This window comes from Pleuronectes platessa, chromosome 12 (assembly GCF_947347685.1).
Source record: "Pleuronectes platessa chromosome 12, fPlePla1.1, whole genome shotgun sequence".
NCBI classification, from domain to species: Eukaryota; Metazoa; Chordata; class Actinopteri; order Pleuronectiformes; family Pleuronectidae; genus Pleuronectes; species Pleuronectes platessa.
The window spans coordinates 16,320,218-16,348,110 of NC_070637.1; the positions used below are offsets into that span (position 1 = coordinate 16,320,218).

The following is a 27,893-nucleotide window of genomic DNA, read 5'->3' on the forward strand; positions in this document are numbered from 1 at the left end:
TGCACTTGAGTCAGGACTGGAACTGGCGAACACTGGCTCCCACTGTGTGATAACTGTTTGCTGGTGACTTGAATCACGAAGAGGAGACAAAGGGAGTGTATGTCTGTGGGATAGAGAGAGCTCCCTCCATCCTTCCTGGTGGGAGGTTTGCGATGCACTGCGCAGACCCGTCATCCGCTACCGACGCATCTTCCTGGCCCCCTCCCCTCCCTCTCTCTCCCTCGCTCCCTCTCTCCCTCTCAGTCTCTCTTTCCTCCTCTGCTGTCTGCCACTAGCTTACCTTACCTGGAGGGAAGTGCACAAAAAGGAAAAGCTAATCAAGAGGACAGGGCACGTCGGGCCGCGGGGCCTTGTGGTGTGGGGCGGCTGCTATGCTGCGGTGAAACCAAAAACACGAAAAAAGGCCTCTGCGCCGTCTGCGGTGTTTCCAGGGGATGTAGCGAGGGGGACGGCTCGGAGGGACACACCGACGGACCGCGCCGTGTCTCGCTCTTCTCTGCCCAGCCCGCTGCATCGCTGAGCGGCCTGCGAGCCACACAAGATGTCGACCAGAACGCCATTGCCCACGGTGAACGAACGCGACACCGAGAATGTAAGTGCCGCTGTCCGGGCCGAGACACCGCGGGTGGAGGGTTGGGAGGGGGGGGATAGTGGGATACAAAAAACAGCCTCGAACAAGCAGCGGATTTAGCATGTGTGTGTGTGTGTGTGTGGTGTTTTTTTGGCGCACTGGTCGGTGCAGGTTTGTGATTTAAGCGGCTTCATTGTTGCAGAGACACACAGTCGGACCCATTCTCTCCCTCTGTTACACACAACTTCTTTATCTCGCGGGGGAGTTGCAGGGTTTCGGCGCAGGTTGTGTCCCCGGCTCGAGTGCACACAACACGGCTACAGCCACAACATCGCACTGCGTCAGTGTGCTGCCTTTTTTAGCGGCAACACCGGGAGAATTCCCCCCCGTGTGGCCCGAGAAACCCTCCGCCCGGTTCTCCCCTCGCACCATCGAGGGTATTTTCTAGTCCAGAACGTCAATAATTAGGCAGGGTGGGGGAGGATGCTGCCCTACTTTTCAATGGCAACGCTTGGTAGCATCGCAATGTGCCATCCATCACCTATTGGGCCCTGTTGTAACTGCACGCTCACTGCTGAGGAGGAGGAGGGAGGAGGTGTTGTTCACCAACACGACACTGATGAGCTGAGGCAGCAGAACACAAGTATTCGTCTTAACATTGAACAGCAAAGAAAGGGCGAGAGATTTCTGTGTGAAGGAATGTGAGCAGGCACCAGTGAAGGATCTAGGATCTCTCTTGCCTGGGGGGGCCATACAGGGGGGCAGAGTTTTAACAGAGGGTGGGGGCAATTGTGTTTTTAGATCATGGGACAAGATGGTGAATATCCCATGTGTGTGTTTGAAGCTGTAATGCTAACAGTAAACAAGGAATTCCTTAAAGGATCACTGTGTAGAATTGAGAGACAGATAGTGGTGTTAAGGTTGAGAACCTGTGGTAACCTTAAGTTGTTATAAAAACACAAAAGTTGTCTAATTTATTCAGTCTGGACTACTGTAAAAAAACATGGCGGCCTCCGTAGAGGGGACCCGCTCCCAGTTTAAGTATAAAACATTTAAGTCTAATTCTAGGCTAAAGAAAACAACAATTTGTACAAATTTTAAATGATTAAAACAAGTTTAGTTGTCAATTTCTGCCAATAGACCCCTTTTCACTTATATCTTCCACACTGAATCTTCAAATGTGCACCGTACACAAACGGAAGTTGTGCATCGATGTTGCACATACCACCTTCGGGTTGATCAAAGAGCTTGGAGTTCACGGACAAGCCCTGCGCCAGGCCATAAAAGAAACATCACAGACTGTAGAACTCTGCAGCTATTGGCTCTGGATCAGGAGGAAAGACCCCAGCTAGGCCCCAAGATGCTAGGGACACACACCAAGGTCTGATGGTGGACCTGACTTAGAAGAGGGTGTCTTGTTATTAAAACGCCAAAACACCCGTTCACAAATTATGATGTGTCCCTAATATCTGCTGGTAGTTTTTCTCACTCTAGTAAAGTGTTAAAGGAAAAGAGAGGATGTTGCCCTGTGAGGCAAATTGTAATTTGTGAATATGGCTATACAAACACAATTTGATTGATTGACATTTAATATAAAAGAAACATTTTTCCTTGTTCCAGCACCTTGTGTACTTCAAAAAAGCATAGAAAATGTGTATTATTAGAGAGTATTATTTGTAAAACCACTGACAGAACAGGGGCCAAAGGAATTTCAATGCCTTCCTTGACCCACACTCCGAGTACAACAATAAAATAATACGTCCTCTGACATGAGTCCAAAATGAGAACTGTTGTACGTGTATGCTGACGGACTCTGACATATCTGGGTTCATCCGATTTTCTTTTCTCTCCTGGAAACAAGAAGAAAGGCTCCCTGTGTTACACTGTGTTATAGTGGAAAATGGCTGGGAGCAGTATTTCATTATCAGATAAAAAAAAATTGCTTTTATTTCATGCATTAACAGTATGTATCCGTATTGTTCCTAATCACATGTTTAAATGCGTTCTAGAAAATGCCTGTTTGTTCCAGCGAAGTTATGTAACTTACAGAAACCTCAACATGAAGTTCTCGTGGTGGTATCCGATCTCTGATCGCTCTCCCGGATCAGTAATGCATCAGCTGAGGGGGCAGCTAATGTCCTTACAGTCTATTGCTGCTTCAGGTCTCACAGACGTGGACGTAGACTGCTAGGCGGCTATTAAAGTGCTGCCCGAACCTCGCTGCCTCTGTTTGGCTCTAGCATGCAGCCCCTGGGCCCACTAGCAGCTGAACTGCATTGCATAACAGCTTATTACTCACAGGGACAAGTGGCTTTTAGTGCAGGACAATAGTATCTCTACTGGCTTCCTTATTTTTAAGTCTGTGTGTGTATGTGTGTCTCTGCACAGGTGTGTGTTCATATATTTACCTGATGACACAGCTCAGTTATTGGGTGTTAATGGACCAGCGAGTGAGATAAACTTTGTGAATTAATCACCTGCTTGTCCTGATTCTCCTCGATTTAATTTAGGGAATCTGGAGCGAGGCCAAGTGTGTGCGTCTGTGTGTACGCTGAAGGAAATACTGACTGCATTATAAATCCGATCTAAAGTTAATGGGAAGAACTATAGTCAATTTAGTGTGGATATTTACCAACTGCAATATAAAACGTGTGCAGGCTCCACAGATTGCTCGGTCATGGAGATCAGAAAGAGGGTTTTGGTGCATTAGAAACAAGGATGCTGACTTTGACTGGCATCTAATCAAGATTTGTCCTTGCCCACCTTTCTCTCTCGCGCTCTCTCCCTCTCACACACACACTCTGACACCAGGGAGCATTTGAATCCTGCTGTGCAGCTCTCACCTCTGTCGGGGATGCGGGCTAACCGAGGTGACGATGCACGCACTGCAGGGTGTAGCGTTTCCCAGGTGAAACAGGAGCAGGGGAGCCTGGGTAACAAGACCGAGGCTTAATTCTCTGACTGGGTGTGGCCAGGAGCAGAGGATCATGGGTTTTCTGACCTGGACTGACATCAGCAGCTGTTGTAGAGGAGAGGAAACAGACAGTAGAGACTGCGCATAGCCGATGCATTGTACGTTGTACGTCCAGCAGGCTCTTCCTAATTCACCTTCACATGCCATGTCAGGGGGACGCTTGTTGTTATCTGTGGACCTGTGACTCTGTGAACTCTTGACTTGTGGAGATTTTACAGGGATTGTCAAAGTCTTCAAATCTCTTCTTGAGGTCAGGAGGGTAAGTTTTCACAAAGGGAGAGGGGGTGAACCTGATTCTCAGCCAAGTTCCTCTGTGGACTTCCTTGCAGGTTACCTCTGTGTGTGTCTGTAAACGTACATGCTGAGACACACACACACATGTGGAACACTGGATTCCCCTCTAGTATCTGAGAGAGTTAATGGGTTCATTTCTGTTTGCTCAGCAAATATCCCAGTCCTGGCACACACACTAACTTCCGCTGCTGCACTCTGCTGCATTGTTTGCGTGTGTGCAGCCGTTTTTGAGAAATAAGTCCACGTGGAGGTTCAGGGAATTGTAGCTGTAGCATTTGTGTGTCTATATAAACAAAAAACGTTAGTCATTGAATGAACATGTTTCTGATCTCCACTTGTATGGGTTCTCTGCAGCACTCATCGGTGGACGGCTTTGTTGAACCCCCAGCGCCCCCCACAAAGTCTGCGAGTCGCCATAGTCTGCCGCGATGTCGCAACTCTTTCACCTCCACGGAGGAGCATCCCCATATAGGCAATTACCGCCTCCTCAAGACCATCGGGAAGGGCAACTTCGCCAAGGTGAAGCTGGCACGACACGTCCTGACTGGACGAGAGGTGAGACAAATCTTCAAGTGTTTCATCTCAAAACCTATGTCAGCATTGCTCTTTCATTTCTACATGTCTACATTTAGGGCTGTGTCTTATTGGTTCATATTCAGATAGTTTTCTCAATGAAATCATGGTGTGATTCATCTACATAGTCTGAAATTAGCCAAATAAATATCTCACTCACTCACTCAGACTCCGCATATGTATCTAATCTGCTACGTTTAAACTTTGATTTGTTTGAAATGATGCCAAAATATCAACACTGATCATCACATAATGATCCATTCTTTTCTTGGCCTTGCGCACTCAGTTTGGCTCGACTCAGTTTGCATTGCGCAGCGTGAATGATGGAGACACAGAGAGGAACAGTAAATAACTGACCGATCCGGTAAAAACTGTAAAAAAGTCCAAACATGTATGGAAAGACCCAAATGAACACTGTTAGTGAACATAGTGGTGCTAGGCATGGCTCCCTGGGTGTTTGCGCCATTGACGCGTCATTTTTCTGACTGTCTGAACAGATCAGAAATGTTAATGATGCCTTGATTTGCTCCAAGTTGAACCTAGTTCATGGCCTGTTCTGACTGAGAGTGAATGACCTCCTGTCATGATGATATTGTACTTGTCCGTTCTCTCAGTCTGGTCAGGTCAAGCTGTCTGTTTCTCTCAGTCACACACTCACACTGCTGACCTGTCGCAGTGATAGACGTGCTGGTTTGCTGCGTCTGTAATTAAAGCTCCTGTTTCCCTATGGAGAAAACAATGTCCTACGATCTGTTCACCCTCTTCCACTCACCAGGACTCACAGCACATACTGACAGCACTGATCCACCTCAGCTGTCCTCTCAGGTCTGTGCATTAGCCACTTCCCTCCTTTAACTCTCAGAATTACATTATCTACCTGTTCACGTCAGAATATTTGGGATGTAATTATTCTCCAAGGTGAAACCGCTAACGTTTCCATCCCCTCTGTTTCCTTTAATGCTAATGTTGAACAGGCACACCAGGTATGCAACACTGTTTGCTGAGAAGGTCAGCCGCTGCTCTGAGTGCCTGAGTGCTTTTGCTAGCTCATCAGAATTCAAAGACATGGATCAGAACAGGTGGAAAGAACATAGCCCACTAAAACTGTTGCTAACGTAGCTAAAAGTCAAGTCTCCAAGCAGCAAAAAATTGCTCAAATGGAAAACAAATAATGATTTTGCTTTACTGCACATTATTTAAAGATAAAATAGAGATGAGACTGAGCAGCAGTTGCTTATAGGTGACAGAGAATCCTCATCATGCTGCAGAGAGGGACTAAGGGATGTGGACACACGTCACACACCGACACTCGCTCAGCTGCACTCATGGAAACATTTGCCTTGACCATATGCCCTCATCTTCTCCACACTAAGGCTCAATTAATTGTATCAACTTTCATTGAAATCCTCATCAAACATTAACCGACTCATCGTTTTAGCAATTAGATAATTCTGACTCCACTATGAACAATATAAACCAGAGAGCAAGTGATAAAAATGAGGGGGGGGAGGAGCTATATAGCAGAAATTAACTTGCTCCTGGGCATTGTATATACAGGGTTACATACTCGATGAACTGTAAGTGTGAGAGTTCATCGCAGTGAAAAGAACAGTGGGATATAATGTGGTTAATTAGAGGAAGTTCATGTGCTTCCACTGATGCATAGAGAATCTGTACAGTCTGCTTTGGCATACATGTGACAAATAGAGTAGAACTCAGAAGAACACATAACTCCGCCTAGGCTAAATAGTCTGCTTAAATTCAATCATGCTGCACCATATGTGTGTGTTACAATGCACCTTCATGCTTATTGTAGCATTGATGTGGACTTGTCGCCCAGCCCTGCTACCTTCCTAAAAACGGTGGTTACCCTCCTTTTTTCTGTATGAGACATATTTGTTAAAATACTTCCCTTTAGCGCACAGACGTCATGAGATAAAAAAGCTGTCGAGAGGGAAATAAAAGTGGAGAGGAACAAGTAACAAGCACTTCAGCATAAGTGATACTGTTTCCGCTCGCAATATGCTTGCACGATCTCAAGACCTGCGCACGGTGACGAGCATATGGCCGGTGTATTACGACTGCGCTGAATAATTAACAATGATGCTCATTGCCCTTCTGTCACTGTGGGGCTGAATTATTCACCTTGAAATCCATTAGAGGGACACACACATGCACACAAACACTCGCATAGGATGTGATGCCACCCGGGCATTCATCAAATCTCTGAGAGCTCAGAGAGGGAAATATTGGTGGAGTGAATCCTGGAGGAAATGTAATGAATATCTCTGACTCATGCAAAGAGAATAGTGGAAGTTGGAACAATAGAGTGTCACATGAGGACAGCGTCAACACCTGCAGGCATACATCAACACACACACGATCGCATACACACACAGGCTCCCCCGAACACATGTACATGCCTCCACCTGAGTTTTGTGCATGACAGGAGGAAGCAGAGAAGGCTGAGGTTGGTCTATGCACCTGCCCTCCATAGAGGGGCTGCAAAAAGACACCACCTGCGCACTGTGCGTGTTTCTACACAAACTGACACACACAGAGCGAGCCTGTCTGCTGTCTTACACTCGGTGTTTCTCATCTCCCCGATACACTCTGTTCTTTTCACAGCCTCTACATTGGTGTTATTATGGGGTTTAGCTTCCGGGTTAGGATTAAATCAAATGTAGGTCTCAGGGAAACCCTGCCTGGGATGAGTAGCCACTAGCCTTTAATCTTTCATGACTCTGCATTATATTTCTGGTTTCCCCTTTAACAGGCTGTTTGGGACTAGAGCCTCATTCTGCATCCATTGATAGATATGTTTAAAGCTCTTAATCAGTTGCATATTTTCAATTCTCCTATTGTTTTTCCCCACTAAAGGCAATTTCTACCTTCTCCAGAGAGGCCAGAGGTTAGGGCTGGTATCTTCTTTGTGTCAGAATCTTGTATATTAGTGTAACTCTAAGTGTTACAAAAGACAGAACGAGCTCTATTTACTTGAGTATTGAATGTGGTCTTGATAATCCCACAATGCAACACAAATAAACAATAATCTTAAATGCAACTGCTCTTAACACAGTCGAGGAAAAAACAAAAAAAAATAACACTCATTAGTTAATAAGGCTTCAGTTGGAGGGTAGTAGAGTAGAGTGTGCAGTGATGAAGTTAAAAAGGTTTCAAATATAAATACAAGTAGGGACAAATAACACACAAACATACTAAAACATAGCAAGCTGATTAAAAACAAGGAACATTCAAAGCATCATTATGTACTAACACTAACATTTAAAATAAAACAGTACTCAAATGTACAATGTCTAATGCGGACAGAGTGTATTATGTGTTATACTAATGGGTGCCATATTTAGATCGTTTCTTGACAAGACATTAACAGTCGCTACTGGCTGAGGAGATGTTGTGAACCAACCAGGAACTTTGTGTTCCATCATCAGGGCTGTGATTTCTTCATTGTGGTTAAAAACATTCTGTGGTCATTTGTCTTTGGTTAGATTACACACTCATACATAATTATTTAGCCATTCATAAGTCTATTATTTAAAACTATGTAGATGTTTTTGATTAATCTTGTGCAAGTGCAAAAAGCCATACGTAGTAATTCACAGTAATTACATTATATAGTAAAAGTGCTTGTCAGTCACTCGTCAGCGCGATGCATGAGGCTGACTGTTGAGTCTGCAGTATGGCTCAGCTCGCGGCTTTGTGAAAGCTGCTGAGCTCTCAGAAAGTAAGGGGAGCAGGTCCGTCTCACCGAGCACTTTGGGGTGATTATTGAGATGGATGGATCAGACCGAGGCCCGGCGTGATCTGCCGAGCCAACTGTAGATCAACCTGCAAGGCTATATATATATATTATATACTTGCTCGGCTGCAACACCGCGACAGCTCACTCCAGCCAATCTGTCCTGAGACTTTTAGCAGCTGCATTTACTTATTATATATTCACCATGATGAACAGATGCATATTTCCCCCCCCCCTTATCTGTTATATTTATATCTGCGATTCAAAGCTTCATCTCTTCACAAATTACTGAACAAAGGAGCTTTAAGGTGTGTACAGACAGAACAGCCCTGATTCATCTGTGAAAGATTTGACAAAAGCCGCTTCACAGCAGAAGAGTGAAATGATGAGAGTTCATTACGACACAGGCTTTAGCTGTACAACCAAAATACAAAAGTAGGATTGGTTTTGACGTCTCTGTTGTCTCTTATCTCCTCCTGTCTCCCCCTCGACTCCCCTCCCCTTCTCTCTGTCTTCTCTCTCTCTAGGTGGCCGTGAAGATTATAGATAAAACCCAGCTGAATCCCACTAGTCTACAGAAGGTGAGTCTTTTGTTTTATAGACACATGGTAACATTAACGTCTTGGTCGCAGTTACCGGTTAGTCACTCCTGAGTTTCAGCCGCTCTGCTTCTTTACTCTTTGAACTCAGGATGAGCTGTTTTCCATAACGTTATCAGAAGTAGTCAGGAGAGACCACAGGGCATGTTTAATCCCACCCCCTCCTTCATTCTCTGTCAGTGTGTGGTTAGCAGCAGCTAAAAATACCCCTGCCTGGATGTTTGTCACTTACCCTTTTCTAGCAGTCATAACCAATTACAACGAAGGCTTTGGGACTGTTTCCTGATTACTGAGTCCAAATCCAGCCCTTTCTGCTGATTACAAACACCGTATAGACACACACATACACACTCACACAAACCTGATACTAGATTAGACCATGTATAAGGAAAGCAGTCACAGCTACACTATGATCTAGCATCACGTAATGCAGGCGATACTGCAGGTGTGCTGCTGACTGACTTTCATGGTCATGACATTATTCTTTCCTGGCTCATTACTGTTTTACTGTAGAGCAGAGGTCACTAATAGGCTAAGCGCACCTATAACTGACAAGTCATTGAGAATTGTAAAATTTTGACAGAATAACACCACTTTTCTCACCTTTACGGCACCGGTTAAGACCCTGACAGAGGAAAGGAGGGAGAATAGATGCTGACAAGTGAGTCAGAGAAAAGTTTTATTCCGGGGATAATAAAGATATCCTTCCTCCTAAAAAGAGAAAATCGGACAGCAAGAGAGGATTTCTTCTTTATTAGACGTCTTATTAATAATTGCTCCAGTGCAGTGTGAATTAACAATATAGTCAATTTTAGAAAATATTATTTCTTTGATTTAACATTTCAATATACAAGTGTAATGCACACTCAAAACCTGCCTGTTTGCCATGGACCTGCAGATTTGATGAGGGTCATAGATTGCATAAAGAGTTGTTCACCTGTTTGCTCATATTGTTTAGATATTGATTGTATCACGTGACATAATTGTACAAAATATAACACTGATCTTCTTTGGGCTCTTAACACTGCACATGCCAAGTGTGAAGCCAATAAGATGAATGGTTCTCAAGACATGTGAGCCGCAGACAGATTTCTGGAATCAGAACAATGTCAGTTGGACATTACGATGTTTGATCAAGGACATTATTTTCTATCTGGAACTCTCTGAATTTACAAGCATTTGTAATAAACGTAAGTTGAGGTTTTGATGGATCTCCTGGCCTCTTTCTTACTGTCAGTCACCGGGATGAGACGTTATAGCTGCTGTAGCATCTCAATGCCCAAATAATGAAAATATACAAAAAGGAATCCAGTGCAAAGATGAGAGGAGTGAAATCAATAAGTGTTACTGGAAGAAATTAATTCTGGCTCAATCAGATATTAGTATAAGGTACTAATGATGAGAAACCAGCCATAAGAAATTCTCTTTGTAGATCTGTGAAACAACACAATTATTTCAGCGCATTTCTGAAAGGGGTTTTCTTTCCAGACATTATTGTCTGTGGGCAAAGCGCATCTGTAATTGACTTGGACCCTAATGGGATCCGACTGCAATTCTTTAGCCAATCAGTGCAGAGACGCTGCAAGAATTCTCAAGCGCTCAGTTCCACACTCATCTAATCTATCTGAGATACATTTCATCGTGTGAGCTCTTTTGTTTAGCAGCCTCTTGTGTGGTTCCTAATCTGCACACATGCAGTGGTGTAAGGATCATTTAGAAGTTTGTGTGTGTGGCATTTAGATTCTGAATACGAACTGACTCTGACTTTACCAATTCAAGTCTTGTCTAGGTCATGATAAGGGCTTACATTCCCGACAGGGATGAACATAGCCTGCAGACGGATCATGTGAGACTGCAGACCAATGAGAATCTCTCTGATAAATTATTCAGTGGGGCTTTCAGATGTCAGCTGCAGCAGGACTGGTCAATAATAAGCATAGAAGTCTTACAGCTTTTTATGGGGAATGAAGTAATATTGGTGTGTTAGCATTTATGCTAGTTAATGTTACACACACATTCATGTGTTAATCGTGATGTTTTTGTATCGGTATGAGAGGTGCTTGTATCTCTGTATGGAGCTTATGGTTGTAAGTTTTAATGTCCTCTGCTCTGTACTATAAATTTCTGTAATGGTATACAGACGTGTCATCTGCAATGCAGAAGATTGTCTTATAATGCAGCAGCAGTCTCCTGGACTGAATCGATTATCTCATTGACTCTGAGCGTCCTATAGGATCCTTGTGAAAGCTCTTACTATGGATGCATTGAAGGAAGCATCCACTTTACTACACTTTGCACCCTTATAACCTTGGATTGTGCAAATCATTTCTGGGAAAAATGTGTTCCAATAAAGGAATACAAACGTTAACCTTTCAGTCACTGTTAAAGATATTTAAAATGTAACAATTCTTCATTTACATGTCTGTAAAACCCCGCGTGATGATGGAAGAAGATAATGTTTAGCCAGTCAGCTGTTCTTTCCTTCCACTGTTTGTATTGGTTACTCGTAATGGACCAGGATTATTCATTGCCTGTTCCTGCGTGTTATGTCAGCCAAGCTCTTCCAGTAAAGTGCAAATGTTATTGGTGGTCAAGACAACTCCCATAATACCGTGCTTTTTCATGATGTCATCAAGAGACCCCCTAGTGGCTTACGGTCAAGAGGTTATTGAAAAAAATCCATTGTTGGTCCTCAGTTGTCAACATTAGTACCTGATTTAATTCATTTTAGTATTTTTGCTTTTTTTCCTGTTTTGTTGGAGGCATCCATGTGGTTTAGACTTCTAGACTGAATGCAGCCTCTTGAACAGTAAATTTATCACAGTGCAGTGTACATTTTAATGGCTAAAATGCTACTGCGTATCGCTGAGCAGCCTATTTCTAGAGGCAGATATAAACACAGACGGGCGTAATTATTGACTCAGTGACTCAGGCTTTTTACTTTGCATTGGAGAGCAGAGGTTAAAGGATTCTGCATCAGTAAAGTGGACCTTGTCTCCTTCTTTTGCTCTGCTGTGGAGTTAATTAAACATTTTGCACTGAGGAAAAATTAAGAGCTGTGTTTCCCGGTATACTTTTACTGTTGTTTTATTTTGTCATCCTGTTTGTTAGTCAGTGTGGGGGAGCGAGGTCTGAGCCTCCGATTTGGCCACATCACTTCGTTCACTGTTCTTTCATGTTGTCCTGTCAAAATGCCACTGATCTCTGTTGTTTACGGTCTCAGAGGAGCCAGGCTGTGGGCACACCATCTGGCACTGTAGGCCCAGCCAGCGCTCTGGCATATCCTATTTAGCCGTATGCACGCACACACACAAGCATGCAAACACATGCAGACATACTGTACACAGGAGATCCTTTGGTTTATGCACAAGACTCCAGCTGGCAGAACCTAAATTCTTAGTTTTTAATCATAGTTTTGGCCCCAAAAATTATTTACATGCATTTAGTGCAGCCAGTTCACTTGCACATGCACTGCCATTCACTTACTTATCTCAGAGGTGGATTTAAAGTATGGCTCATATCACAGAGACAAAGAGATGAACATAAAATCCGTTTTGAGCACTTCTTTTTCTGGGCCTATCTTTGTCTCTCTGGTGCTTCCCTCGGATTATTAAATAAAAAAAAAAAGGTAAAGCAGGATCCAGAATGAGTCATGAGGTTAGAATCAAGCTCTGCTCTGTTCCTTTATGGCCCATTGGCGCTCTCTGCCCTGGTGTGACTTTGTGGTGGTTTCGATGTTACAGGAAATGAGGTCAGCTGAGATCCAAAGCACCTCCCCGGCTCTGCCACAGGAAACGCATCACAAGTCATCTGTGGTCAGGGATGTTGACGTTGTCATGGTTTTGCTGCATTTTAGCCCTAAAATAGGCCTCTTCGCTAATCCCCTCTTTCACTGTGCACACACCGCTCTGATCCCACCATCCCCTCGCTGTCCGTCTCTGTTCAATGTGCAAATAAGAGTTTTTCTTTTTCCTTTTCATTGTTTCAACAAAGAGATAAGATTAACTAAATAATAAAGGTGATATGATCGACATGTCAGACGTGCTGCTGTGGCTGTGCTCTTGCAGACGATGTCAAAGCTTGTGCTGTTGGAATGCGAGACACATTCATATTTGGAAACCGTGGAGCTGTTTGACTTGTGACGCAAAACATGCTGCAGCAAGTGAAGAGAGTAAACGACACGACTCAAACACTGACAAAGGGGGGAAAAAGAAAAACTCTTAACCAAATTAAAACCACAAAGCTTAAGTTCAGTCTCCCTCTTATATCTGAACATGACTTTATGATGTTTTCTGGTTAGTCCGAAGCCTTGGGAACATTCCCTGACTCTGTTTGTGTAAAACACTTTCTGCTAGTTGTAAAAAGCCCACCATGGGGTCAAGCTTTCCTAATGTCTGTTGTTTGCGTCTATCTTGCGCCTGCCACTCTGCATTAGCCAATGAAATGCTGTCGGGCCCATGGGCTAGAGGAGCTTTGGTCTTGTTCGTATGAGTGGAATGTAATTAGACAGACAGCGTTGTTGTATGAGGTGAATCATAGTACAACTCAAATGTTGAGGCTGCTTAGATGTGTGCGGTTTACAGATTCATTCATGAGAGTTTTCAGTGCTGTGATTGAAAGAGCCTCTTGCGAAAAGTGAAGTGCTTTTTCGGGGGCTTTTGGAAAAGACTGCAGCTGCGTTGTGTCTTGGTGAGGTGGATAATGAATAAAAGACGGCACGACACAGAGAAAGAGACGTAGAGACGTGCTGTTTCTCGTTGGGATTATTCTCAGCACCTCAGGAGTCGAGGACAGGACAAGACGGTGTGTCTGAAAGTCTTTCGATCGCTCCATCTGCTTTTTTGTTTGTCTCTCTGTCCCTCGCTGTCTCTCTGTGACACACAGCGAGCAGGACTTCTTTACAGATAGGCGGTTTTCAGGTAAAGTTTGTGCACATTAAAACATGCAGACACATTCATTAGAGGGATGGAGGCTTCCCGGCTACACATCCTATCAATAATCTCCATGTTGACTGAGCAGCTGGGACGCTGGGACTGAAATAGTCCCGCCAGTTCCTGTAAGTGCTCCCAGACTGATATCTGCTCCTCTGCTCCTTCTGCATGGGGACCCTGCAGTAATTAAGTCTAGTTTGGGAGTCTGGGTGCCCCTGGGTTGGTGGAAGTAGGTCACTGGCACAGACTACTGAGATTCAGGCACATTGGAAATGGCGTGTTTTCCTGTCTGTGATGCACATTTTGTTTTTTTGCAGCTAATAATTTTTGTCAAATACAGTCTCAGTTCCAAGTTTCAATTTTTTATTTGTTTTCAAAATTAGAGTAAAAGAAAGAAATTTGGCCGGAATATTCACTAATTGTTCACCTTGTCCAGGTCCACCTTAAAAGCTACTTTATGCCACACTGACTCCCCTTTGTGCCTGTAGATATTATTGATATTTATACTAGACTGGATCAAACACACCACGCTCATTACCTCTTGTCGTCCTCCATATTGGCTACATTGCTATTGAGCTTATATTGACGGGCACTGTGTTTGTTGTTGTCTGTTTTCCACCGCCCTTCTCAGATTTGTTCTAATTTTTTTTCCAAGTGGCTGCACGCGTGCTTCCCATGTGAGGGGCTTTAGGGCAATGACGCAAACAAGAGAGGGAGCGAGAGAGAAATAGAGAGAAAGGGAATGAGGCAGAGAGAGAGAGAGAGCAAGAGATAAAACATTGACTCTGGAGTCCATCACTCATTCAGAATGAGGATAATATAGTGTTTCTCTCTCCATGGATGTGTCACATGTAAAAGTAACATGCTTGAATGTATGTACTAGGGATGGGCATAATTAATCGACGATCGATTATTGAGCATTAAGAATTTCGTCGATGACATGAAAAAACAACTGGATTTCGTTATGTGGCAGGAGGTCGGAATATCCGAGTTGCCCTGAACGCAGCACAGTGAGGATGTTAGCTGCTCGCTGCTCGGCTTCATGTCCGAACACGGACCCTCAGTCCACGGGGAAGGGAACCCGGACAGACCCGGGTCTGGGTGAGGGGTTCCGGGAGTGAGGACGTGACAACAACCGGACTGAGAGTTCGAGGACCGTCAAATCCAGCTAGCTCTCAGCAGCTAGCTGCTGCTCTCTCAGCGGGGCTTAATAGTACAGCAGCGCATATTTTCAAGTGTAACCAGTGAACGGATCCCGTTTACCTGCCGCAAGAGTTGTTCATCTTGTAATAAAGATCTCAATGAGGAAACACGCTGTGTTTGTTTCCTATTTTCACTGCATTTTAATATAGCCTATAAATATTGAATTTTAATATAAACGATATGAATGATTGATCGAAAATCGATCGTTAATTCTCCCGGCGATCGATTAAGACAATTTAATCGAATGCCCATCCCTAGAATGTACCTTTTATTTGAGGCTGCGATTTCTGTGTTTATTCCTGTGCACTGCAGGGCGTCTTGTGATTGTGTCAGTGTATTTCTAACCCTAATTGACTTTGTTACCATGGGGGAACCTCTCAGGCCGACACAGCAGCTGATGAATATGGAGCAGGGTTTTGCCACACAGGACAAGCTTGGAGACACAACCAGGTTCCCATAACCAATCAAGTCTACTCTGCATGCACTTGCACACACTTTACTTTAAAATACCTGATTCAAAACGAACAAATACATATTTTTAAATGACTCCATATTGTCACAGAGGACAAATCACACAATTTACTGAATACTAGAGATGTTGTGATACCAGATATTGGTTCAGGAACGTGGACTTTGCGTATCTGCCGATTCCAAAATCCAATGCCATGTATTAACATATAACACTAACCCTGTATTCAAGTGATGATTGATTTTATTGTTTTATGGCCTGACCTACAGATAATGAATGTATGCCATAGAACTTCTTTTATTACTTAATTTGACATAACTAACGCTAGAATACAATAAATCTCTTCTTGACTGCTCTAAAGTCAGCACCTACCAGTGGCAGTAGAGTGCAACTTCTGTTTTGGAGCAGATGAAGGAAAAATAAAAGTGCAGTATTATCTTGGTATCTTGTGTATGGTATCAGATTGGTTCAAAGATTCACATACTTGCAGATGCCTAACTCGGGATTCACATCAGTAGCCGCAGCATTTCTGATGCTGGTATCAGGAAAAACTCGGAAAAATCCCACGAGACCAAACTAGTGCATATTTTCAGCTGCAGATTAACATGTGTATGATGCCTAAATGTGAGAAGGAGGATGCTGTATGTGTGGCTCGGGCCGCAATTTTCTTTCCAAACGAGTGTGAGCCACTGAGAAACGTAACTGGACCAACAGGACCAGAACCGATTCATTATTTACAACCAGTGCTTCAGTGTGGCTAATTTAATGCCTTTTGGGACACAAATGGAGCTCTATGGCACATAGGTGTAATCTATAACAGGCCTTGGTAACTCATGAATAATCAATAATTAATAATATTAAAATATTATTCTTTTAATGGGATGTGAGGTGATATTCTTGAAGGTGCTGCGGCTTTCTGAACGCTGTGTGTTTGTTTAAGTGTGTGTGCATGAGTGTGTGCAGGTTGAGAGGTGTCAGAAAGAAAAAGGGAGGCAGGTGAGCAAGTAGAGACAGATAAGAGCAAGAATTGGAGAGAGAGAGTAAGAGAGAGTGAGTACCTGCGTGTTGTTGAACCAGACTAGCTGAGAGGATAGGACAGAGTCGGGCCTGCTCACACTGGTCTAATGCCTGTGTTTGATGACCTAGAAACATTAGAATATCCCAGCACTTATGTAAGACTTTAAAGGACCATTGCTTTGCACGGACACAGCTACACAAATGCATATACTATACTAGTGTCCATTCCCATGACATGTTACTGTCACTTTTCCCATTTTAAACTGCAGAAGAAAGCATCACTTTCTAAAACTTTTAGCTCAATCAAAGAGTGCTGCGAAAATCCGTGCTCTGTCTCCCGGTAGCAGTAGATGCTAAATCCCAGTCGAGTGAGTGTTGAAATTTAACACTCAAACACACCCTCAGCGCGGCACGACTGGGAATCGGCAGAATGTAAATGATTCAACAGCACCTCTGAGTGGCTGCAGGAGCTCGTCCGTCACAAACACAGTCACACCAACGCTGAAGGAGGAGACACGCTTTTGAATGATTACTGCCCTGAATGCTCTCCTGTCTGACTCATGCTGTTATGTATGGTCCTCAACGAAAATACAGGCAAGATAGCGACTTTCCTTTTTGCTGTTTCTCCGATGAGTGGATAGAAACTTCCCCCCTCTGCGGTAGAGGGACTCTTGTCAAATTGAACCCTGTAAAGGAACTTGAATTCTGCTACAATTTGATTTCAAGAACAGCAGCGCACCAAGGCAATCGATATGGTTATGCTGCAGTTATCGTGCATGTCCATGTTAAGATTGTTACATTCAGCGGCAGATGTGTAACTTGCAGCCTGTTTTGTGTTCCTCTGCAGTGGATGACTGTGTGTTACGCTGTTGTCTGGCTATTTCAATGGACGACTGGCCCAGTGCCTTGACTGCAGCGTGTCATTGGAGTTTTAATTCTGCTCCTTATCTGTGTAGGGCAGGGTTTAGTGTGACTTTCCCTTGCTGCATAAGTCATATTGCTTTTCCCTGTACAGTAGTGCCATGATCCTCAGGTCCTCCTGCAGAGTATAATCCAGTTTCAGATGTAGACACATTTGGAGTTTGTTGTGGCTCATTTTTCTCCGCTTAGCACCGTTATCAGAGCTTAATGCCATTTTCTAACTTTGCATCTAACCGGGTTACTGCATGTCCCTCTGTCTCTACAGCTCTTCAGGGAAGTCCGAATAATGAAGGTACTGAATCATCCAAATATAGGTAAGTCTAAGCAAGTAACACCCAGTGAGAAGCTTAACCTGCATAACTAGTTGCTATATCTCTCGAAGAAAATTAAAGTTAATTCGATTTATTGTTCATTTTGTGGATGTTTGGTTTCCTGCTTCAATACTATTTGATTTTGCGTCCAATTTATGCTTAACCCTGAAATTGCGTATTTCCTTACTGATATCATGAAACCTTACTGGTTCACTGAACGCATTATTTCTGCAGTGTATCATCGTTTGAGCATTGAGCAACGTCCATCTCCAGTGAATTCTTAACTTCTGATTTCTAGTTTTAGTTCCCCTATTCATTCCAACAAAGATTGTGATTTATGTCACAATAATTTCATTTGGGGAACTAGTTTTAGTTATCATGGCTCAATCTTATGCAGCCAGTAGTCTCGCCTCATGCCACTGGAAGTCCACTGTTTGCTGATTTTGATGCCATAGAGTTACTCAAACCAGACCAGTAAACTAAAAACCTCCACCAATAAAAAAACAAACCCATCTACTGTGAATGCCTAATTTATTTGACCTCTGCCTCATTTCTTTTTCCTGATCTCTCCTGCAGTGAAACTGTTTGAAGTGATTGAGACAGAGAAGACACTTTATTTGGTGATGGAGTATGCCAGCGGTGGTGAGTGACTCTTTAATGCAACTGTGTGAAATTTGGTTTATTTTTAATTACATCATCAGTTTTAGAGCAATTGAATAAGCATATACACGGACAAAACCACAGTCAGTTCAACATATCATAACTATCCCAACGAGAATGAACTGCTTCATGATTGTATATTTCTTGTGTCTCCTCCAGGTGAGGTATTTGATTATCTAGTGGCTCATGGCAGAATGAAGGAGAAGGAGGCCAGGGCCAAGTTCAGACAGGTGAGTCATCAGTATTGCTGCGCTCGCAGCTCTTCCGTCATTCCGTTTCTGCTTTCATTGGGAACACTGCATGCACCAAGCTCAGGCTTTGTCACTAACTGCAGAGGAAAGATGGAGCGCAGATAGCTCGGCGTGAGAGAACAGGGGTTGAGATCGGTTCCTTACAGATGCTGCTCTGACACCTAGTGGTGCTGCTAGAGCAATAAGGCATCTAGAGCAGTTCATGAATTAAATAAACTCTTTCATGATAATGTTCTAAAATGAACATAATGTGAATGCATTTCTCTTTCCACAATTTGTTTTATTCAAAAAAGCACAAGCATGATCTTGATAAACAAGTTCCTATCGCATCCATGCTGTTCAGAATCCCTAACTGATGGTTTTAGATGACTCAGAGGATCAGTGTGTGACACAGTGTGGGCAGTGTGTGTATGTGTGTCAACGTTCAGATAGGTAAGTGTGTGTGTGCGTGGCTGAGTGCAGGGAGGTGGGTGGCATCTGTCACAGAACAGTGTGTTTTCTCTTAGATTGATCTTGTCAGACAAATGTTAGTTAATTTCCCTGTCAACTGCCAAAGCAACTGTTCAGTGCTGATCTGTTTGAGAAATACAGTTTATTGACAGCACACGCAGATAAAAATATCTTGGTGATGCTTTATCATTTACCATCATTCCCCTGTTTTTGGACGTAAACCACCAAACCACTTGCAACCATTAACAATACTGGGGAGGTTTGCAAAGATTTGCTTAATTGAATGGTATAAGCGTGATAAAAGGATATAATTTAAACTTTTCTTCCAAAAGGTTTTGGTGGATGAGAATCATATATCGTTTTTTCTTAACCAGGCAAAAAGTAACATCTTACTTAGTTAGCAGTCCTTCTAAAGTGTAACTCGGTTTTGCTTTTTGTTTCCATGTTTTCGCCTCTTCTATACATTTTATACATCGTATGAACCTTTGTATATCCTTGCTCTTTATGTAAAGACTGCTGTTTTGAAAAGTGCTGTCATCTTTCTTAATCTTAATATGTGTGTTTCTATTTCAGATTGTGTCTGCAGTGCAGTATTGTCACCAGCGGAGGATAGTGCACAGGGATCTTAAGGTGAGGATCCAAACTCTTACTCTCCATATCCATCTTGAGAAAAACTATTTGTAAATAAAGCTGTTTTCAGACATGCACTGATCTCCAGACATTTTCCTGGAATTTTCTGGGGGGGGACTGTATTTGAGAACGCAAATGTACAAGACCATGTCTTAAAATGGCTTATATGTTTAATAATGCAGATAATTTGACCATCAACATTGTTTTTTCCTTTCTGTGTCTCCCCACCTCAGGCAGAGAACCTGTTGTTAGATGCAGACATGAACATCAAGATCGCCGACTTCGGCTTTAGCAACGAGTTCACTGTTGGCAGTAAGCTGGACACTTTCTGTGGCTCCCCGCCGTACGCAGCTCCAGAACTGTTCCAGGGCAAAAAGTACGATGGACCAGAGGTGGATGTGTGGAGCTTGGGGGTCATCCTCTACACGCTGGTCAGCGGATCGCTGCCCTTTGACGGCCAGAACCTAAAGGTTTGCACTTGTTCTTATTCTTGGAAGGTTTACATGAACAGCAGCTTTAAATGTCTCATTTAAGTTGTTTATGTTTAACTTTGATAGAGTAGTAATTGTTCATGTGAAACTGAGTGAAACACCACAAATGCCTATTGAGAGACTGTCCTAAGCTGTGCTGTATAATAGCAGACTTTTTGTGGTGTGGTTGTTCAGAACAGGTATAAACAGTTTTAGACATTTTCACAGGACACGCATCCAAGCTCATCTAAAACATACTGAGACCTTTAATCTGGCTCCTAAATTGTTAAACCACACAGTTGCATGGGGGAAAAACAACTATAGCAATACGTGCATGCATCAAAATGATGAATAATTAAATTCCTACAGACAGTAAAGCTCAAATTCAAAGAGAAGAGCAGGATAAAGCGATACACCCTGGTATCTAAACCAGGTTTCTTATAAGTGAGGTACGAACTCAATCTCTTCTAAGTGAGTTAGGATGTTTACATGCATCAACCTAAAACTGGGTTACTTGAACCAAATTAAGAGTGGAATTTCCTGTGTCTTTAGTTTGGAATGAGACTTTGTAGAAATGAATCCTCCCTTTTTTATTATTGCAGCAAAATAAGCTGCAGTGATTACAGTAGGTCAAGGAACGTGGACATAGCAATTTACCTTTTTGTGTCTTTTGAGCCCATCACCCTTATTTCCCTTAATTCTCCATTGTAGCACATAGGTTTTATGGCTCACCACCTTTTGTTTTAGGCTATGACAAGAGACTGGTTTGAGCAAAAAGGCTATATTAAGCCAACTGTACACTACAAGCATTGCTATTGAATATTATAAAACATTTAGCAGCTAAGAGCCAGATATTTCCCTCAGGAGTTAACGTAGACCAAAACATCGCTAGACAATATTGTGAATATTAAACTCCCTCTATTCGCAATTTCTTGTTGCTAATTTTTGTATTTGATTTTGTCTCCGACTGTCGGGTGTGCAGGAGCTGAGGGAGAGGGTCCTCCGGGGAAAGTACCGCATTCCTTTCTACATGTCCACAGACTGTGAAAACTTGCTGAAGAAGCTGCTCGTGCTCAACCCTGTCAAACGAGGCAGTCTGGAGGTGTGTTTCACTGCAGCTTCTCTCCAGTTACTCGCTCCTCATTCACAAATGTTTTGCACTGGCCTGCAGTCGAACAGACAGTCCTGATGATTTGGAAGCACAGTTGTTGTGAGTCGTCTGAAAGCACATAATTGTTGCTGTAGTTTACAGCCTCAGACTGAGATCTGGGACCTTTATTCATCTGAGACCAAACAGTGGTCTTACATAAGTCTTTAACTGAAACAATCAGAGAGAGTAAAACTAAATTGAATTTGTCAAAGCATTATAAGTAATAAAACTAAATAAAAACAACATTATACTCTGATGCTGTGTACTTTCACGGCATCCATGTAATTTGTGATGATTGGAGCTTGTTTCTTCTTTACATACGATATATACAGTAGTTGTTGGTACAGTTCACACTGGAGGGACTGTACCGAGTCGATATCACCCCTGCTCTGATAATCAGGATGACGTTCAATAGTAAAGATTTCTCCACCAATACTAACCATTGATCTCGCTGTTGTTCAGCCACATCGGAACTTGCAATCAAAAAGGTTTCACAGTTGGAGATCAAGTCATCCGTTTCTTTAATTGTCATGTTGTGTAATTAACTGATGTTAGTCCCGATTAATTATCTGTCATTATAAGATTTATGATTTTCCTGTTTCTTTGTTAGCAAATCATGAAAGACCATTGGATGAATGTGGGTCACGAGGAGGAGGCGCTAAAACCTCACATCGAGCCTGAGGCAGACTTCAGTGATTCATCCAGAATAGGTGTGGCATACTGCCTGTGTGTGTGTGTGTGTGTCTGTATATTTGTGTGTGCATGTTGACCTCTCTTAATGTCACTTCCACGACTGTCCCTGGGATTCATGTTGACTTGTTCGCCATCAGAGCTCATGGTCACGATGGGTTTCCCGAATGATGAGATCACAGAGGCTCTGAAAGCCCAGAAGTACGATGAAGTCATGGCCACCTACCTGCTGCTGGGCAGAAAAGCTCCAGAGGTCAGTCCCTTGACCTACAGCGCCCTGACATCATCACCAGTGTCAAACGCACCGACCTCATGCCTCAACCTGTGTCTTTATATATTTCAGTTTGAGGGGAGCGAGCCTCTGACCAACAGCGTCCTGGGCCAGCGGCAGCGACCGACCAGTGACATCAACAACGGCTCCAGCGTTTCTCCCGCCCATCCCAAGGTCACGCGCAGCATCTCGGCCAATCAGAAGCAGCGCCGCTACAGTGATCATGGTGGGGATGATGATGATGGTGGTGGTGGTGGTGGTGTCGTAGAGAAGCCAAGTAAAGTAACCTCGTCCTTCCCAGCTCTGAGAGGGCTGTGTTTTGAGTAGGGGGAAGTTGCTTTTATTTGCTGAGGATTAGCCAGTAATGCTGGTATCCAACCTGTTGATGTGCCCTTGAGCAAAGCATTAGAGCATGTCCAGCTCCACTTTGCAGCTGAATAATGCTGAGTAAGCTATAAATCTTTGCTGTCTGGTAATCAAGCACATTTTATTGTGTGTGGTAGCAGATTGAATTTCTGCCTAAATTTTTATGGAAAAAAAAGGGCATTCATCAAAATGTTACATTTTCATAAACGCTATATTTAAATGTGCATGTCAGTGACTCAACCTGACCACTGCACAGATTGTGTAGCAGCTTCCTTCTATGTCATGCTGGGCCATTGTGTCTGCTGCCATCTGCTGGTTGGCTGCTTTCCTGCAGCTCCCTCAGGAACAGCACGTCAAAGCATGAGGAGGGAACTGCTTTGCCTTGTACCCGCTCCCCTTGGCTTCTGTAGTTGTCCAATTGTTATAACAAATTGTTGTTGCAGAGTTTAATATTTGACAGACTGGATTGTTTGTAAATCCTGGCTTTGAGTGGCTTTTTAGTGGTGTTGTGATGAGGTCATTGTCCTTATCTGTTCTTTTTTTGTGTCAAAATCCCGGCATCCGAGCAGTAGAAGGAAGGTTGTGCTTCATAGAACGTTTCTAAATTTGTGCGTGCGTGCCTCTCTCCCAGTTGGTCCTTCGGTTCCTCCCGCCACATCGTACACTAAGCGTGGCCAGGCCTTGAGCGTGGAAAGTGACCACAGGGAGGAATGGGACGGAGCGCGCCGGCTGGAGCTCAACACCTCGAAAGGAGACGTCCCTGCTTCACCACTGGGGGTGCAGGAGAGGAAGAAAAGTACAAGTGCTGTCGGGGTGAGAAAGTAGAGAACACGCAAAGAAACACATGTGCAAACAGGTTCATTTTGCAAGACTTTTTATCTGATATCATGACTCCTCTTCATGTTCCAATAACCATCAATAAATATAGTCATCTGGAAAAAAAATGAAAAATAGCCATGTCTGTGGCCCTAATATGATTGGCTGCAGTACCTGTCTGTCACTAACCAACCTGCCAGGCTGCGCACATCATGCCTGTGCACTCACTTCACATGACCAGGGACCAGATGTGTAGCCTGCTCTTTCTATCTCTTCCAGAATTATAAACCCTAATTTAGCTTTACTTATGTTTTTCTGGGGTCTCATTTCTCAAATAGACCAATGGATCGATGACTCGCAGGAACACGTATGTGTGTGAACGTACCTCCACTGACCGATACTCAGCGATTCCTAACGGCAAAGACAGCAGGTAAATACAAATACAGTCACCGAAACCCACAGGGTGAGATTCAGCTCTGCATGTTCCCTGTTTATCTCTTGTCCAGGTTCTTATTTCTGTATAGTGTTATGATGCATTGTTAACAATCCGCTCGCGTGCAAATTCTCTCTGCCCTTTCTCCACAGTTTAACCGAGGTGTCAGGTAGCACCCCATCGACTGCAATGAGCTCCACACGACCTCGTCACACTAAGTCCATGTCATCGTCAGGGCATCCTTCAAAGAGCACACTGCCCCCCATCGACGACAACACGGAGCTAAAAGCCAGGTGAGCACCCTAACCCTGGCTTTGTCATCTCATATAACAGAGGCTGAAGGACGATGACATGTTAAACTCTATTTTTGGCAAAGAAGATGGAGCAGACCATATCATTTACTTCTTAGTTCATGATGATATGCACCATCCATCTTATAATCTCTCTTTACTTTGCAGCTCCTCTCCGCGGGGTCCCTCCACCTCTCCGTCTGCACACAGTATTAGCACACCCGAGAAGAACCGCTTCCCTCGTGGCACCACCAGTCGCAGCACGTTCCATGGAGCCCAGCTGAGAGACCGACGCAGCGCCACCTACAACGGCCCCCCGGCCTCGCCCACGCTGTCCCACGATACGGGGGCTCTCGCTCAGCAACGCAGGGGCACCTCCACTGGGATCATCAGCAAGATCACCTCCAAGTTTGTGCGCAGGTCAGTGAAGACAAACGGCTGCACAGATGATACTCGACGTGCTAGTTAACATTTCTTTGACAGTTCACATATTCTTATGTTTCTTTCATTCATTCCTTCCATTTGTCATCTTGAAGTAGAAAACATTAGATCCTCTCAAAAACCACAAGATTAGTGCGCTTCATTTAGTTATTATATTCCTACAAGCAAACTGAACGTCCTCATCTTTCAAACATTGTGTCGTCGGAGGTGAAGACAATCAGCAATTCTGCTTCTGTTTCTTCTTTACTATCAAACGCTATCTCAACTTCCTGCATTTGGTCCAAAAAAGGGCTGAGATGCCAGTTTAGTCTTAAAGATGGATAATCATACTAACATTTTCTCTGAATGCCATCAGCTTTCATTATTTAAGAACTTAAACATCTATTTTCCGTTTACACTCATGCTTCAAAGTGGACGAGGAGACATAACATATCATCCATGGATTTGTCTGTCTCCAAACTGCCTGGACGAGAGATTAAAGGATTACTTGGTGCAAAATGTGTTCACATCACTTAATGGAAACTTTTTCAGCCGTGAAAACTAGGAAAGCATCTCATCCTTCTCTTGCGTCTTGAAAACATACATGCTGTTACCTCTTCTCAATCTATCGATCTTATTGTACCTGTTGTTCCACTGTTTCCTTTTCCTGTCAATATGACAAGCAAAGGCCAGAACCTCGTTGTCCAAACACCAGTTAGCTCCTTGTGTCACCTTGATGCTGGACCTTCTGCTGGAGGCTCACGGCTTTCTCTCCTTTTCTTTCTGCATAGAGCTCTGTCTTTCAGGTCGGGCCGGAGGTAGGAGAACACAACGCTTGCTGCACCTGTTATCCCCTGTTGAAACAAACTAAAAACCCAAACTCTGTGCCAAATATGACCTTGGCCCCTGTTTCCTTAACCCCCTTACGTACTTGCCCACCACACCACATCCTTGCTTACTGACACCCTTGTTATGTCGTGTATTTCCTTCCCGTGTCTCCACTGCCTCCAGAACAAACCTCACAAGCCCACCAGCTTCTCCTCGACTAAGCCACAATATCTGCTCCTCCGGTTGCTGGCTTTCCTTTCCTTACTTCCCCCCAAGTTTTCATGCTGCGCTTAAGAGAAAAGATTTATAGCCACTTCTACTCTTCTTACAGATCAGTGGGGATTAAGGAAAGGTAGAGCGCAGTAGACGGTAGGATGCATCGGGTCATTGTGAACGAGTCCCGAAACGTCACAGCCTCCTCATTGTGTTCTGATCCCTGATAACCCAGGAGTGTGGATTCTTTCCTGGCATGATGCCTGACACCCTTCTCTGTGTACAGTGATGATGACAGTGCTGTTGGAAGTGGGTGGGTTGGGGGGGGACACGTGTTGGTGGCAGCTTGTGGGTGTAACGGTTTATTCCCGGTTTATTTCAGGGTGCCCAGTGAGGGAGAGGCCAGTGCCAGGACAGAAACACCGAGGTGAGAGTTTGAGTGAGGACGCAGATTTCAACGAGAGCCTATAACCATCCGCTGCCTCCTTCAACGTGTCGCTCTGTCTCCCCCTCTCCTCTGCTCTGTCTTCCTTATCTCACTGAAGGAGTCTGTCCGGTGATCCTAAAGACGACGGCGCTCGGGACTCCAAGCCTCGTTCGCTACGTTTCACCTGGAGCATGAAGACCACCTCCTCCATGGAGCCCGCCGAGATGATGAGGGAGATCCGGAAGGTGCTGGACGCCAACAGCTGCGACTACGAGCAGCGCGAACGCTTCCTGCTCTTCTGCGTCCACGGCGACGCCCGCCAGGACAACCTGGTCCAGTGGGAGATGGAGGTGTGCAAGCTGCCGCGCCTCTCGCTCAACGGCGTGCGCTTCAAGAGGATATCGGGCACGTCCATCGCCTTTAAGAACATCGCCTGCAAAATTGCCAACGAGCTCAAACTGTGACGACAGACGGAGTCCCCAGTCGGTCTTCGGTGAGCTCTGGTCGCGGCCTCATCTCATCACTGGATGTTGACTCACAGGACAAAAATTCAGCACTGTAGGTCCTCGCCGTGCAGAATCAGGGTGGACTCGGCTGGTAACGTGCAATACTGGCCACGAATGTACTGTACAGGGTAGTGGATCAGAGAGATCGCGCAAGAATTAACCTCTTTGACGGAGAGATAGCAGAAACAGCTAACCCCCCCCCCCCCTCTTTTTTTTCCCTTCCGTCCGACTCTCTCTCTGTCTCTCTCATCAGCCCACTGCTCCTCGTCATAGGACACGTTCATGTAACATGCAGTATGCAACTGAAGATGACCATCCTGCAATAATGTTTTCAATCTCTTTTTCTAATCGCCTACTACAAGATCTACTGTCCTCGCTGAAAAACCATTAAAATTACTGAAAGCTAAAATAGCCGCTTTGACACCTGTGTTAAGTCAGTATATAGATCAGGCTGGAGCCCATACTAAAACCATGTAAAAAGAGAGTTGTACTGTATGCATAACATCTGCAGGTACTGTATTGTATATTGATTTTGCGTTCTGTACAGACTTTTATTGTCAATACTGTCTTTTTTCATTGGATTTTAAGTTCTTTCCTAATATAATTGATGTCTCTTAGAGCATTCTCCTTTCAGCCTGTGAGTTTTTTTAATTCCTTTTTTGTAAGAGCCACCATATGACAAGTGTTTTTAATTTTATTTAAAGAGCACTAAATTATTTTGTGGAATATTAAGGGACGTGTTCCCTTGCCTTTTATGTTCTATTTTATTTGCCTACAGAGAAAAAGAAAAAAAACACTACGTTGCACCACATAGACTTGAGTAGTAAGTTCAGTTCAAACTGAGAAATGTGTTCACTTTATTTTCTCTCAGCAGCAGGTCGGCGATTCGGAGGTGCCTGCTGCTATTGCACAAGTTTTCCAGGGTGACGTGTATGAACATGAGAGTATGCACCTGTGTTTCTTTCATGTTAGTTTGGTGGTTCTCAATTACAAACAGAACGCAGGGTTTAAATCGGTTTACTTTAGAAAAACAAAAAGGACGGGACACCTTTTTCCGAAGAAGTAAAGATGCATGAAGAGTCAAACAATCATCCTGAAAGAAGCCGATTTTTCTACAGAGTCCGATTTAATCCTGCCACCAGTGTGATTGTGTAGGTACTTGTGTATCTCCTCGCTTGTGGTTTTCTTTTTTTTTGTTTTCTTTTTTTTAATTCAGCGGAATTTATTGTATTTATTCCATTACATTGTAATGTGCTGCTTTGTAGAATTGAGGCGTGCACTTTGTTGGAGAAAATAAAAAAGATTTTATTTGTTTGTATATTTTTAGCTTTTTGATTTCTCATGTGTGTGTCGTAACTACACCACTAACTTCATGGCTGCGATGTCCCATTAAGCAGAT

The 27,893-nt window shown here is 43.8% G+C and overlaps 1 protein-coding gene across 3 annotated transcripts; it reads left to right on the top strand.

The window, feature by feature from the left end:
* The first annotated feature begins 193 nt into the window (after nt 1-193).
* Nucleotides 194-27,812, top strand: LOC128453691 (serine/threonine-protein kinase MARK1). Of its 3 annotated transcripts, none has more exons than XM_053436724.1 (18): nt 194-592; nt 4,194-4,394; nt 8,700-8,753; nt 17,578-17,626; nt 18,200-18,265; nt 18,443-18,513; nt 19,558-19,614; nt 19,848-20,084; nt 21,067-21,186; nt 21,845-21,944; nt 22,065-22,177; nt 22,268-22,472; nt 23,193-23,374; nt 23,716-23,807; nt 23,963-24,103; nt 24,269-24,520; nt 25,944-25,988; nt 26,107-27,812. In XM_053436724.1, exons 1-18 carry the CDS (start codon nt 542-544, stop codon nt 26,450-26,452), a joined length of 2,382 nt encoding a protein of 793 aa, XP_053292699.1. In that variant the 5' UTR covers nt 194-541; the 3' UTR covers nt 26,453-27,812. The 3 variants fall into 3 exon arrangements, 2 of the variants coding, with proteins under 2 accessions (XP_053292699.1, XP_053292701.1); XM_053436726.1 differs by having other exon boundaries at nt 22,268-22,421; XR_008341533.1 differs by having other exon boundaries at nt 197-592; nt 25,680-25,988; nt 26,107-26,209.
* The last annotated feature ends 81 nt before the right edge of the window (nt 27,813-27,893 follow it).